We start from the raw sequence: 15,827 nt of genomic DNA on the forward strand, positions 1-15,827 counted from the left end.
CATGGGGTGTCACACACGATACCATTCCTTTCCTTTATAATATCAACACTCACTCAAACACTCAATCAATGCAAGTCAGCTGACTGCCTCCTCATACATCATCAGCTGATTATGGTGATGGTGATGAATAGTGATACGATGTGATGTTGACTGTTGTTGCTTAATAAGGTTGAATGGGGATGGACGATGGTAATGGAAATGGGTTAGATGTGTCATAACATCAACAATCAATCAACCTGCCACCTGCACACACTATCCCATCAACACCAACTGTAGCCTGGTTGATGGATTGTGTTGACACTTAACAATATTGGGTCAATTCTATTATAACAACTTAGAGAGGAAGAAGAAGAAAACAACACTTTCAACATCACCAACCTCACATGGCCATACCATCAACTCATTCAATCAATCAATCAATCATATCAATCAATCCATTGAGTTAACTAAACTATATTTATATTTTTATTAATATGGACTCAAGACAGATTATATTATCCATATTTATTGGATTGTTGATTATTTCCAATGTTGAACCATCTTATGGAAGTGGATTGTTGGCTGGAATAGTGACATCAACAGAGAATAGTTCATCATTACTTGGTTCACTGATAAATAATACAACAACTGGATTACTCACTGGTGGGCCTACACCAACATTGGACAACTCTACAGGTTCAGCTAATGCAACACTCACTGGAATCTTGGGTGGACTTACAATCACATCTGGACCACCACTGGTTGCCACAATTGGTTCATCTCAGCCACATCCAGCTCCAAATGGAACAGTATCAAATGTTGATGGAACTCAGACTTTTGTAGACCAAGTATTATGTGTTGGAATACTATGTCCGAATGGCAAATGTGTCACTCAATCAAATCAATGTGCAAATGAAACAAATGGAATCATACAGAGATGTCCCTCAGAGACACCTTTTAGATGTGATGATGGACAATGTAGAATCAACATTACAATTTGTGATAAACCCAAGCAAGTCTGTCAAGTATATTGTCCCAATGGACAATGTGCCCCATGTCCCGACTTTGATGGATGTCCATCTGATTCACCATACCAAGTAAGTTATCAAACTTATTTATACAACTTCTGATTTAAGTCATTGGAACTTTTGTCTAATTATCAACTCCTCCAGTGTCCAAATGGTAATTGTGTAAAGGATGAACAAGTTTGTGAAAGATGTAATGATGGATCATTCATGTGCTTCGATGGAACATGTACATCACCTTGCCCAAATGTAAGTTTACTTTAATTAATCCTAGTATTAGGATAGATTGATTAACCAATACCATAATTAGCCACCATTCTATTACAAACCAATATCAATTCAAACATCTATTCAGAGTCATGATCTTCAGACTATGATACCAGTAAACACTTATAGTCAACCATTGAACTATTCTTCACCATTGACAAAGCTGATGGATATATTCATTGAGCCCGAGACATTCCCTGTCAACACAACATTTATGGTTCATGCAGTGGCTGATTCATACGTAGGATCAATCAATACTCAAAGTTATATGACCTATTTGGAGTATCCAAAGTATCTCCTATCACCGGTGATCAACATCACTGCCACCTTCCAGAGCACGCCCCAAACTCAATTCGAAAAACCTGTCAGACTCCTATTCAACCTTCTCTCTCTAAACATGCTCCAGGTAAGTCAATCAATCAATCAGCTAACACATATTCAAACATGATACTAACTAAACATCAACATTATATAGGTTGACGTGAATAATGTTTGTTTGGGATATATTGATGTGATGGACAATCAATGGAAGTGCATTGATGGTGCTGTAAACTCAATAGTTAATGGCCAGGTCACTACTTTTACCAACCATTTTACATCATTCGCATTGCTGACCAAGTACAGTGATGACAGTAGTAGTAGCCAAGTAGGCACCCCAAGGATATTCAGTACAAGTAACCTTCCACTCATGTATGGTCTGATATTTGGATTCGTTGGACTGGTGCTCATGGTAGTTGTCATTGGTACACTGTTACACTTCCGAAGTAAATACGGTTCTGTCAAGAGATGGTTAGTGGCCAGTCGACTATCACAAGGTAACCTACGCTCAAGCAAAGGATCATCGTCCGAGTCCTCAAGTCCGCTGTCGGCATCCCAAAACCCTCTAATATTAGCAGGAGTCTAAGGTAGTCATCCACACGAGTCCTTGGCTAATGTACATAGTAATATAAAGACCCAAACCTTATTTATTAATAATCAATGAGACTGGAGAGTGTAATTGGAAATCACTAATACGACTGCACACGATGGTGTAGTTTGTACTTGAGTTTATTGCGCGTAATAAAGGGTAGTTTAGGAATGTTCTATAATTATACAACGTTTGTTGACAGACCATCCGATATGGATGGATTGTCTATATTACATCGATGGTGTATATATAAGTATATATAAGAGTATATCTGTTTGGTTATCGTTCGAAGGATGGTAGGTTGTGCGTTTGATGTGAGTGAGTGAGGTGAGTGATTGGTTGGGTTGGTTGGTTGGGTTGGACAGGCAGGCAAGACATCTTCAGCCAGGGGGCAGGGCAAGACTTTGGAACTAATTGACTGTATAATCTAAATGTTGTTGTTGTTGTTTAAAATGTACAGTTCAATATCAGGTTTTGTTGTTCAATCTTGGAGATTGGTCCTGGCATTATTGGTGCGGTAGCCAGAGACAGTGGCTTGGGATGCTTGATGTGGCCAGTGGTGGCCCCCAGTGTGAAGAAGTTGGGCGATGGCGTCGAGAACTTGGGAGAGGGTGGTGCGGCAAATGGATTTGGCAGCGTGGTGAACTTCTCTGGGACGTCGACAGTGGCGGCGGCGGCAGCGGCAGAGGCGGCAGCGGCAGATGGAACCTGTTGCTGAGCCTGCTGTGGCTGCTTGACCGGGGATGATTGTGCGTATGGTGAGGATGAGGTCGAGTTGCTCTTCCATGAAAAGGGCAGGGCAGGGATTGGTGGGTTGGTCGTCAGCATGGTCATGGACAGCTGTTCGCTGTACATAATGGGACTGGACACGGGTGACGTGTGTTGTGAATCAAAGTCCAGCACCGTGATGCTTGGATTGGCGAGCTGGGCAGTGGCCACCATCGTAGGTGTCTGTCCGACCATGCTGTGGTTGTGGTTAACACCGTTGGCCGATGTGTTTAGATTGAGGTTGTTGTTGAAGTTGGACAGCGAGAAGAAGGCGCTGTTGGTTGATGTCATCATTGGACTGTTGCCAACGATTGATGGGCTGGTGGTGAACTTGTTTGGCGTGCGACACTTTGGCGATGGCGTCTCGGACGATGACGAGAATATCATTGGCGAGTACTTGAGGTTGAGCAGGTCCTCCTCCAGACTGGAGTTGTTGTACATCTCCATGTCGGTGACCTTTCTCTTGCGGCACTCACTCTCGTCCAGCGAGTCCTTACGCTTGGGGAAGTTCCTGTACAGGGGGTCCTCGCGAGGGCTCTTGGCTGGCATGGCGCGTGGCGACAGGGCGGCCTCGGACGACATGATGGTGGTCTCCTCCTCATCGATGATTGCCTCACGCTCTGGTGGGAAGGTCCATGGGTTGAGTGGCTGGATCAAACGCCAGTGACCGTTACAGCCCATGGCATCCCAGCCGGATTCAAAGTGGCGGCAATGGCTCAGCGAATCCTGTACCTGCTTTCTCCAGCGGTCCGACTTGGCGGTGTTGACAGAGAGAAGGTCCCAGTGGCTATCGACGTAGGTGTAGATGTCCTTCTTGAGGTTGAAGTACTTCTTCTCGGGGTGGAGCACGCTGAGGCAGTAAAGGGCCACGCGCAGCTTTAGTGTCCAGGTTGCACGACGCTTCTGCAGACAGCAGGGTGTGCCATTGACGCACAGCTGGCAGCCATCGTATTCAAAATGTGATTGGTTTGGCTTGCTATGTCCGCTTGCCGTTGGTGAGCTGGAAGTTGGTGTTGTTGGTGTGGATGTATTGTTGTGGTTGTGGTTGTTGTTGTTATTGTTGTTGGCCAAGCTGGTCAAGTTAACAGTTGGGATTACAATGGAGATCTTATCCTTCATTCTTTGATTGTTTGATTGTTGTTGTTGTTGTTAATGTATGATAATGTTGTTATCGAGGTTATTGATATCTTTGTACAATTATTAATATATTATTACTAGTATTATGTCTTTCATTATTGATTGATATGTTAGTTGGATGTCTTTGTTGTTGTTGTTGTCTATAGTCGCCAATACATACCTTTACAAAACTAAGTTATTATGATACGATATGATGGATAGACTTTGATGGATGGATGGAGGTGTATTATCCCTCTCTACTAACCTCTACCTCTATTTAGGATTGATACCAAATGGTTAGATATACTTTGTTCAAGTATTTAGTGATATAGTTAAAGTGTTAGATAGACTATAATTGAGTGAATTGGAGATCCAGAGAGAGTATTAAGTATTAGTTGAGTGATCGGGTGACACAGTATGAGAGTATGAGAGAGATTGAGTGGAATGAGTTGGTGTAAGAGAGCCGCAGCAAACACAACAACAATGAGGGCGAGGCACTTCACTTAAAGGCCAGTAGTAGGTAGGTAGATAGGTAGGTGCGTACTACTGGTGGTCAAGTACTTGAAAGGTTGTCGTCAACAACAAACGATCAACAGACACTGGATCGCTAAAGGAACTCAGTTGTCTTTTGGACAAGGTGCACCTTATGAGTGGTCCATGTGAGGTCGTTGCCGTGTTCAAATGACCAAAGTGGGTGGAGTAGAGTATTGGCCGTGAGTAGACGATGTGCGTGAATGAAGGTGGAAGGGGAAAGGTTTGTTCTTCGAGAAATTGGTTGAGTGTGTGGGAAGGTGGGTGTGTGGGTGCGTGAGGGTGGATCGACGGACTTGCGGTTGGCGGTTGGTTGGTTCGTCGATGGATGGAAGGATGGATGGTGTATATTATAATTGTAATGGGAGATGCACGAATGAACGAACGAGCAAGTACGCAGACACAATAATTAACTATTAATTAAAAATATAAAAGGAAGTAGGGAGATGGATAGGGATGGATAGATGGATGCCCATCAAGGCGAAGAAAGGTCCAATTGGTGAATGACCTCCGAGAATGAACACACTTGTTGTGGTGGTTGTGGGCAGTCGTTGTAGACACTTCCATCTTTGGACAATAAGATTGCCAGACTCGGTGGTCCGTCCACTTTTGGTTTTGATTGAGTGAGTGAGTGGACCCAGGCAAGGCTGGGCCAGGCCAACAAACACAACCACAACCAAAGGCCTCTATGTCGAGAATGAATGACAAGTATGCTGATCTCATTGAGGCAACCGCGGACGTCCAATAATAAAACACAAACTCGTATAACACAATTGAACTTGATTGGATAGTGCATGGTTGGGTTGAGAAGACGTGTCAAGTCCCAATCTGGACTTTGTTACGGATGAACGATATATAGATTGGATTGGATTGATTGGATGGATGGTTTGAAGAGCGTTGTTGAGGTGGTTGGATGTATGATTGGTTTGATGAGTGAGCGAGAGAGTGATTGAGTGTCAAGGTAGTTGGATACCAAAGATGACATCAACATCAGGACAATAACTGACTAATGGAGTGGATTGTCATATATACACATGCGTGACATGTAGACACTCCTGGAGAAGGAGTTGGAGTTGGACTTGGGAGTTGGAGTTGGAGAAATATTTACATATATGTCTATTTGTGGTAGATTTGTTGTTTGATTGATTTGTTTGTGTGTGTCCGGCGACAGTGCAGACTTGAAGTGATGCGAATGGCGAGGATTGATTGAAAGGTTGATCCACAACCGTTTGTTCGAGGTGATGCAATGAATGTCGGAGCGAGCCACAATGCGCAACACGATTCCTCCTTCCCAGACAGCTGGCCACCCCACCGCGCACATCGGGTGGTCTAACTATGCCCTCACCCATTCAATCACTAATCGAACACATGTGATTGTTATGATTTAGAACAAGAACAGTAAGTCAGACTGACCTAAACACAACAACAACAACACATGAGTGATTGAGTGAAGGAATAAATGAATGGGTATGGTGTGCTAGAGGGGAGAGGTGGGAGCACAAATACAAGATATTTGCGAGATATATGGGGAGCTCATGACTCGAGAGGAGAGAGCGTGATGCGATGTGGTGGTTGCGGTGCCCCTGGTCGAGGCCTTTAAATTGAATAGGGACGGACTTGGCATGAATGAATAAATGAATGTACACTCATGAGTGAATGGTTGAATGTGGTTTGGCGTGAGTCTATAACTCATTTATCAGGGGCAAAACTGATTGTGGGCCGGGGATGATGAGGTGTAAGGGCACGCCCCTGCCTTGACTGTGGCTTTGGGGTTGTCCCAAGGCGGGTTGGTGTGAGGCTAAGCGTGATCACGGTCAAAGGGGGTCACATCAAACATCAAGTTTCTTTGTTTGTTTGAGTCGTGTTTGAACGAATAATGTATGAGTGTTGGCGATATTTGGATTGGTTGAGCATAATGGATGGTGATGGCCACCAGATCAGGTCTGGATAAAGAAAAAGGCAGCAAATATAAAAGCAAACGTGATTGTTGAAGATGGATTGATGGATGGATGGTTGGATATCATATGAGATGATTTGATCGGATAGATTGTATGATTATAAAATATTTTAAAATGTAACGTAATGTAATGTATGAATGATTGATTGGTGGATGAGACTGGTCAGGGAGGCGGGGAGGCAGTCCCATTGACCGGCCATCCCATCCATCTCCCCCAATATTGTGGAGAACGGAGCAATCACAACAACAACAAACAAGAAGTGGAAAGAGGATTGAGTATTAAGTGGTTCGCGAACTATTACCCACCTTTAAAAGGCTTATTGCAAGGGGGGACTGGCACTAGGGTAAGTGGCAGAGACGCGATGCAAATATAAGGTTGGCTTGGCTAGCTTTGGTCTGGAGATCTCTAACTCTTTGTTTGAAATTCCTGTGTGTGTTTGTATTGCCCTCTAACGCGCGTCGTTGCGGCAATCAATGTCCACGAGTGTTATGGATGCTAAATTGAGATGGCAAGTAGGTGAAGCGAGTAAGTGAGTGGATGAGTCATAAAGTAGATCCATGAAAGATTGGATTGATGGACTTATGATTAATGATGGTGCGGTGATGGTGGAATGATGGTGATTATATGATTGTATGATTACCTACATGTGAAGACACGTCCTTAGTTGAATGACTTGGTCAAATGGATAATTAATGAGATGGACTTGGATAAAGTCACAAATCAATTATCTATTATATTAATATATAATATATTATATTAGGTCTAAATTATTATTATTATTAATAATATTAAATTAGTAATAATTAATAATAATTAATTAAATAAGGGAAGATGAGTAGGTAGGGTGTAAGTCAGAATAGTGGATACAGGCAACAACACAGATATCAAAGTCAGATTATGAATGATTAAGTATATAAGTATATAAGTATATAAGTATGTGTGTGTGTCTGTTGGTGGAATGATATTTGTGTAATGATGATGAACTGTTGAAGATGGATTGGTGATGTTGTGAGTTGTTAAGTTTTGTTGTAGGATTTAGGAGTAGACAGGGAAGGGAATGGCAACGATTCGATCGGGATGATGGCATCGAGAGTTGGTTGGGAATTGATGTGCCCCTACGCTAAAGTCTCTCTCAAACACTGTGCAGTAGGTAGCAAAGATACTCTCTCTCGCTGGGTCCCTCTATCACACGAACACAAACACTCACTTATACAGACACACACACGGATGGGAGACCACCCCTGTACGCAGTTGCTGGTGTTACCAACTCGTAGCCGCTGAACAGCGAATATGAGTGGGCCATCCCGTTTTGCCACACGACAGACAGTCATTGTCGCAGTCGCTGAGTGGCGTACTTTAACAACGATGCTCAGCAGTTGGATGACATCAACACCATATGCGGACAATGATTGCTAATTAATTAAGTATAGTATAGTGATTGACATAGAGAGAGAGAGGACGGTGAGAGCAGTTGTAGTTGTAGGTAATAACTCACCTTCTTGGTCAAGGACGTTTAGCGATGTGAACGTCACATTGGCGAATGCTCCGCCTTTCAAGGGGATGGTAGCAGTGCTCTCCTCTGACCTGCGCTCATTCATTCCCTCCACTCACTCACCTGCTCACTCACTGACTTGGATTTGCTTGATCCGCATTGGAAGAGCAACAACATCTAATTGGACGATTAACACCTTTGGGCAGTTAAACTAATAAGGTGCGTCCTGGTTGGCTGGATGGTTTGCTGGTCGAACTTTGAGAATTAGTCGTGGTCCTCAAGGCCTGTTGGATGGCCTCAACCCCCCTCCCATCCATCCATCCAGCATCCTTTGTCTCTTCAAACAAACACCTCTCTCTCTCTCTCCCTTTAAGGCTCTCATCTCTTACAAGATCCATTCACACAGGTACACACTCATTCAAACACCTTGGTATCACATCTACATCTCGTCGTTTCCGAGTGGGTGTCGAAGAAGACCACTCAACACCACTCAACTCCAGTTCAAATGAGTGAGTGAGTTGCAATTGAATTGCAGACTTGCATCACACACAATCGGGGTGGTACATTACGAATACACTTGGTCCTTCCAACTGCCAAACATTGGTGCCTATTGGTCAGTCACATGAACTAATTAGTAACATTATTAATGTGTGTGTTTGGCCTCAAAGTGAGGATATTCAACGCTGAGATGAAAGGACCAACTTCGAACTTACTCACTCACTAAGTTGGATAAGGAGCAACTGGTTGCCGTTTGAACAACGAGAAGATACACGAAACAGGGTTGAACAATCGATTCAGACCTGAATCAATCAATCAACCAACCTACTCCTTTACTTCATTTACATTTAATAACAATAATATTACTTAACTCCTTAAATGGTTAACATTAATATTGTTTTCTTTAAATGACCAATTGCAATCCATAGTTATTGAGATTGTTCATTCCTTGAATAATACTCACCTTTACTCCACTTCCTTTACCCAATCAAATCGATACCTGATCCATCAATCCAACTGAAGTGGTGTAGTATACTACTACGACATACCAGTTACACTTGAATTTGATTGATATCTCCATCAATGAATACGTTAGACCTCCTTCCTACTATAATAATATCAAGACAAAGAAGAAGATGATAGTAACGTTTGGAACAATATAATATTACATTATATTTATTTAATTGATTGATTGAATCAACCAACTGAATACATTTAGTAACGAATTGATGAACAGAAGTCTATTGTGTGCTTGAAGTTTGCCCAACACCAACACAACCACTCACTCAACCTTTTATTCATTCATTCCTGACTTGGTAATCATTACTACATCAGGAAATAATGCTATGACTTTATAAAGTCAATCATTAACATTGATTCTATCTACTCCTACTCTCTCATTCACTCATACATTCAATCATTCACTCACACATCCAATCAATGATATCAAGTTGTTGAGTTGGTCGCCTAACATGGTTAACATAACCATATTCAGACATCTTGTTAGATCAATACTACTTACACCTACATAAACATTACTATGTTAGGCAATGTACTGCCTTTGGATGGATGGATGGATGATCAGTGTGTTGTAGTGATGTGGAATGGTAGTCATCAACACGATTGATTGAGAGTGAAGTGACTCTTACCTCACTCACTCATTCACTTACTCTCCCTACATCATCATCATCATCATCATCTTGATACCTATCACCATACCTTTATAGTAGTATACAATGTCTTATCAAACAGTACCAAAGACACCTTTGACAACCTCACCTCATGGTCCAGGCCACGGTCATCAGAACGCTTTACCAAGGTCATTGACAGCCGTCTCGTCGCCATCGTCCATGTCAGTAGTTCAACCGAGAGCTGCTACCAGACATGCCAGTCACCTCAATCCCATCTTCTACAACTTCAATGAATCATCAATGGACTGTGTACCAACCACGCCCGTTCATCAGTTGCCAAGAATCTCATTGCCCACCATTTCCGAGATGGACGGCGATGTCACCAACTCACCCCCCCAACCCTTGTATCAACCTTCACATCATGGACTCCACTCGCCTATTCAAACTACTGCCGCTTCTGTCTACACTTTGCCAAAGCCACGTTCACACAATGTCCCTCCACAAGATCAGAGTTATGGCAATGGCAATGTCAATAGCCAGAGGATCATGTCCTCCCCACCTCCACCTCCTCCACTCAATCCAGTCAACTGGTCCGCGCTCGACAGAGATGTTGTGCCTCTACTCAACTTGAGGAACTACGCCAGCTCCTCACCAGACAAAGCCAAGACTACATCTCATGCCTCCAACTCACCCAGCTCCTCGGATTCCCTATTTGAGCTTAGTTCAATGTCACCAGCATCTCTGTCACCTCTCAGCAGCACACCCAGATCAAGTCCACGATCAATGTCTGATCACTCACCATCACTCAGTCGTCCTTTGACGCCTGGCAACCAAGACGATGAGCTGCCCTATCCCAAACAATCACCGCATCTCTGGAGGAAGTTAGAGTACTACTCCAACCACCTGAACACATTCATTGCAGACACCATGCGAAACAAAGACTTTGGCAACATACCAACATTGAACAACAAGTTCCAGGAGCTCACCAATGCGGTCCAAGAGATAGAGATCACGAACAACATATACAAGACGTAAGTTGATGTTGTGTACTTTGTCGGGATGTACTTCTCTAACGTGTAGATACCTACAGACTACCTCCACAGACTAGATCAAGGAAGAAGAGAGCCACCAAAGCAGAGAGACTCCAACAAGACCCAAACGCGATCAAGGTTGGTAAGATGGATATGTGTGGTGGCTTGGACAAGCGGTCTGGCGTGCATACTTACATCATTCAATCAATCAAACATTCATACCATCTCATTCATTGATTTATCAGAGGACATTCGTTACGACGCCCAAGAGTAAGGGCAACTACTGTTACTTCTGTGGAACGATGGAGACTCCGGAATGGAGGAAGGGACCGGGTGGTCACAAAACGTAGGTTATTACGACAACTTTGTTGGGCGATAACAAGGTGTAGATAGTACATCAGGAGTGTGCACGTGCGCAACTGTTTGATGTTGGTGTTTGTCGTGTGTCGCGTTTTGTGCGCGCGTCTGTGTCGAAAGGTGAAAAGAAGGATAGCGATCAGATCTTTGTTGTTGTCCGGGCCCGGACATGTCCCGCGTGTGTTGGATTGAACAACAACAACAGTAACTAACAATAATATCTTGCCCCACCTCTATGTTCGTTCGAACGTCTTCTGACGGATGGACGGACGGTTGTTGTTCAAACAAACAAACTATGTTAGGTTGTGCAACGCATGTGGCCTCCACTACGCCAAGAATATCAAAAAAGAGACTCTGTACAACTTCAACAACAACAACATTAGCAACAGCAACAGTGGTAGTGGCAGTGGCAGTGGCAGCGGCAGTATTGGTCAACAGTCTCCATTGGATGGACACGTAATGGCCGTGTAGAAGATGAATATGAGAATCAATCAACACTCATGAGTGTTTCAGATTTAGTCGCGTCCCCTTTGGAGTAAACAAAACGAACAAACCATCGATCATTCAACCAGTCAGTGAGCGGCGTGTGTGTGACATCTGTTAACAATAGTGTTGGTGTATGTGGGTGTCATCACTCATCAATCAATCAATCAATCCAATCAATCAATTAATCAATCACACACACGATGAATCAACTCGATTGGATACAACAAGCAATAACCCAGGGAGGTCCATTGGAAGGTTATGAAGGGGTGAGAGGCATCATAATGTTGGGGTTGAAGCGCAGGCAGGTGGGTGACAGGACGCAACGACAAACCTTGTCGTCCATATCGCAATTGGCAGGCAGGCGTGAGCAATCAAACAAACAAAGATCCAGAGTGTGGTGTTTGGATGCTTATGGGAGTGTTCCTTGGCCAGATGATAGAACAACATTACTTTATCGGGCTAGTGTGCTGTCGCCACCATGAAGACGAACGTCCACATGTAGAAATTGGTTCGCAGAAATATCGATGTTTGGTTGTTGGAAGATGCTCACTCTCATCAACTTCGATCCCCCCTCCAATCAGCTGATAGGCGTTTCCTCTGAGTGTGTTAGTGTTGTTGGAGTGGAGGTTAGACACGCCCTAAGTGGTGACCCCCAAAACAACCAATTATAATCCCAAAAAAATAGAATTAAAATAAAATACCACAACCCCTCATCCACTCATAAGGGAGGTGTGTATGAGAGTGTGAGTGTGTGAGTGAATGCGCTACACCATTAGCACACTGTTGCTGCTTCCCTTCCATCCTTATTTGTATTTGCTCCACTCCGCTCATTCATTCACTCCCATACATACTTCCAACTTCTCATCCACACACCTTGTGTTTGTGATTCTGGTATTAATCGATCTGAAACAATACAGCTAGTCAGCTAGTTTTAGTTTATTCACATAACTTAGATAATACAGATACATCGTACTTTACTTACTTTTATGTGTGTGTATTGTATATTAGTAATAATAATAGTAATATAATATAATAATAATAATATAATATTAATCAATCAATCATATGATAGTTTTATAAACTTAATATATATATATTCGTCTTTTTTAATTAATTAATTAAATAATTTGTAAATAATAATAATATCAATCAAAGAAAGAATCAAACAAAGAAACAGATTTATATAGACTAGTCAAACGAAAATGAATCAATATAGTTTCCAATATATCAGCGGCGGTTCTCAATCGTCATCACCTGTTGACTTGTTGGCACCACCAATGTATACAAATAATAACAACAATAGGACGTCAATGGAGGGATCATCATCATACTATTATAATGGCAATAATAATAATGAAGGAGCAAAGATTTCCCCATCTTTGCTGCCACAGGGTTCATCACACTCGGCCACAAATCCATTCACATACTATCCACATCTTCAACAGCAATTACAGCATCAAAATCAACAGCAACAACAACAATTACAGTTACAGCAACAACAGATGCATCAACAGCAACAACAGCAACAATTACAACAACAACAAAAGCCAAAAGGTACTGTTTATTATCCATCAATGTCGTTGTCATCGATTCACAGTGCCAGATCATCATCATTAAAGTCATCAAGCAATGGTTCACCTTCGTTCAAGTCGTCACCGGCATCACCATCACTCTCATCAATCAATCAATGTAACACAAGTTCCAACTCGACGACTCCCACTCAGTATTCATCGCCACCTCCATTGCAGTTGCTTCCACTCCAACAACAGCAACAGCAACAGCAACAACTCCAGCAACAACAGAACTATATGATCAACAACAGCAGTAGCAGCAAGCTTTCCAATCTACTCAACTCATCCGACTCGGGCAGCCCATCATCATCGCCCAATGAGGACAACCCTCCCAGCTCACCATGCCAGTCCATGTCGGCCGGCTCCGACACCCACGAGGACTACGAAGCCCTGCGCGACCTGTGGAAGAAGGCAAAGGATATCAGCCAAGAGTTGACCAAGATCACCAAGCAAGCCACCAAGTCAGAGTACACGCTCGTCGAGTACGTCACCACCTTCCAGAAGGAGTTTGAGAACATTGGCAGCCTGATCAACATGATGACCGAGAAGGCCGACCATCTCAAGAACGACGAGACACTCAAGAGGAAGAAGAAGGAGTCTGATAAGAATGCCGAGAAGAGAGTAAGTTAGTTCATCAATCATTCAATTACATCGACACTAACATCTGTGATCACCTTTACGAATCAAACAGAAGAAGAGAAGAGAGGCCACTATGTTGTTGAACAACGTTTGCAAGAACTGTGGCACTACTGACACACCGGAGTGGCGTAAGGGACCAGATGGAACCAAGTCTCTATGCAATGCCTGTGGACTCCACTATGCCAAGAACCTTAAGAGGGAGACCATGAACCACTCCAACGTCCTGCAGCAGCCAAAGGAATCGATGAAGGTTGTCTCCATCCTCAACTAAGCGGCCGCCTTCGCCGTCGCCGCTAATCGATATCAATCACCGAGCCGGGCTCTTTGGAGCCTAACCTTATCAAGCCTTGCCTCGCCATTGGCAAGTGCGCATTCTGTGTCCGCGTCGCGTGGACCAGACCTTCTCCAACTATATTCACTCTTCTTCCAATGCATTCTACTGTGCACCAGAGACCTAACTTGTGTGAACTCATCTTGGTTGTGTAGACCTCTATGACCTGTTCCCAAACAATGTTACACCAGTGTGCCGTTTGTACAACGAGCAAACCTAACGAAGAAGCTCATCCATCCATTCATTCATGAGGGCATTTATGCTCATCATTGATGATGTCCATTGTAAATCAAACCCGTCCGTCCATCCATCCCCCTTACCAGTCCTTCCGCAGAGAAGGCCAACTTCCCTCCACATGGATGGTAGTCGTCCATCCAATCAATCCATTGTCCACCAGTACCTTACTACCAATGACATAACAATAAAGATGCATCCCCCCCCATGCACTAGATAGACTATTCCATCCTTCCCAATCCCTTCAATCACTCATTCAATCACTCGTTCAATCAATGATCATTATTTGGGAAGGGACGTCGACAAAGAGTCGACATGTTGGATGTTTATTATTAATACGATTAGTATACACGCACCCAGGTACCGCCAGTCCTCAATGGGACCTCGTGGACGGTTGTGCCGGTCTCCTCGGCCTCAATCATGTAGTCCTCGCCATGGATCTTGCCAACGTAGAGGATGACGTGGTAGGTGTCGCCGCGTGGACCAAAGAACTGGACATCACCTGGCTGGCGCTCCTCGTACGTGATGAAGTGGCTGTACTTGCTTGGCTCCTGTTGGTTCGTGCCACCTCCATCACCATAGTCGATGCCAGCGCCATAGTAGAAGGCGTCTCTGACAAGACCCGAGCAGTCCAGTCCGACGGTGCTGTCGGCGGGACATGGCTGGATGATTCCGGTGTAGCCATCACAGGTTCCGATCGATGGACCAGCATATGGGTTGTGGCCACCGCCCCAGACGTAGGGCCAGAGGGCAGCGACTCTTGAACGAGCCTGCTCGATGACCTTGGTGTAGTTGACATCGTTGCCTGGTGCTTCCTCGAGACAACACTCATTGCTGCTCGATCCGGAACAGTGGCCGGCGACGACGTGGCCGGTGCACGACGAGCTCGACTTGCACTCGCCCTTCTCGCCAAACACGTAGCAGACGTCGCTGGGCGACTCGGGGATGCAGCACTCGCCAGAGCCAGTGCAGTAGTTGCCCTCGGAGTGACCAGAGCATGATGATGGGTCCTTGCAGGTGCCGGCAATTCCATTGACCGAGCATGATGTAAGGTGGATGCAACACTCGACGTCCACAGAGCCTGGACAGAATCCTGGGTATGACTCACCACTGCAGTCCGATGTGTATTGGCATGTGCCAGCATTTCCATTGACCTTGCAAGATGTGGCGGCCAAAGTAGTGCTAGACAACATGCCGAGCAATACAACCAATAATATAACAATCTTCATTATTTGTTTGATTGTTGTTACGGATAGAGATTGATTAATAATAGGAAGATGGATGATGAATGTTTGTAACTTTATGTTGTTGTTGGTTCCAGACTGGCGGGGCTGGACACCTGCTCAACCACACACACAATCAATCAAACAAACAATTTGATCAGAGAGGGGGCTTAACGCCTCCGTAATAATAAATATCTTACACTGGTGATATTTCAAATTTGACTCCATCTTAGTTATTGGGGGTGGGTCCACAAGGCCTTGGATACCTTAAAAAGTCCAATCAC

At 43.9% G+C, this 15,827-nt stretch overlaps 5 protein-coding genes across 5 annotated transcripts; 3 read left to right on the forward strand and 2 right to left on the reverse strand.

Annotated features, from left to right (window-relative positions):
• Positions 1-1,539: 1,539 nt before the first annotated feature.
• On the forward strand, positions 1,540-2,175 carry SAMD00019534_075580 (hypothetical protein; the record flags this gene model as incomplete). The annotated part of the gene is made up of 2 exons (XM_012897255.1): positions 1,540-1,677; positions 1,747-2,175. The coding sequence occupies 2 exons, from the start codon at positions 1,540-1,542 to the stop codon at positions 2,173-2,175; spliced, it is 567 nt and encodes a 188-aa protein (XP_012752709.1).
• A 450-nt stretch (positions 2,176-2,625) lies between these two features.
• SAMD00019534_075590 (hypothetical protein) lies at positions 2,626-4,065 on the reverse strand (the record flags this gene model as incomplete). Its single annotated transcript, XM_012897256.1, has 1 exon — positions 2,626-4,065. One exon carries the CDS (start codon positions 4,063-4,065, stop codon positions 2,626-2,628), a length of 1,440 nt encoding a protein of 479 aa, XP_012752710.1.
• A 5,617-nt stretch (positions 4,066-9,682) lies between these two features.
• Positions 9,683-10,973, forward strand: SAMD00019534_075600 (hypothetical protein; the record flags this gene model as incomplete). Its single annotated transcript, XM_012897257.1, has 4 exons — positions 9,683-9,961; positions 10,398-10,702; positions 10,762-10,844; positions 10,948-10,973. Coding segments are annotated over 4 exons (693 nt in total), but the record flags the coding sequence as incomplete, so codon positions are not given.
• A 1,774-nt stretch (positions 10,974-12,747) lies between these two features.
• On the forward strand, positions 12,748-14,026 carry SAMD00019534_075610 (hypothetical protein; the record flags this gene model as incomplete). Its single annotated transcript, XM_012897258.1, has 2 exons — positions 12,748-13,737; positions 13,808-14,026. 2 exons carry the CDS (start codon positions 12,748-12,750, stop codon positions 14,024-14,026), a joined length of 1,209 nt encoding a protein of 402 aa, XP_012752712.1.
• Positions 14,027-14,661: 635 nt separating this feature from the next.
• SAMD00019534_075620 (hypothetical protein) lies at positions 14,662-15,549 on the reverse strand (the record flags this gene model as incomplete). The annotated part of the gene is made up of 1 exon (XM_012897259.1): positions 14,662-15,549. One exon carries the CDS (start codon positions 15,547-15,549, stop codon positions 14,662-14,664), a length of 888 nt encoding a protein of 295 aa, XP_012752713.1.
• Positions 15,550-15,827: the final 278 nt, after the last annotated feature.

Source organism: Acytostelium subglobosum (assembly GCF_000787575.1).
Source record: "Acytostelium subglobosum LB1 DNA, scaffold: scaffold15, whole genome shotgun sequence".
Lineage (NCBI taxonomy): Eukaryota > Evosea > Eumycetozoa > Acytosteliales > Acytosteliaceae > Acytostelium > Acytostelium subglobosum.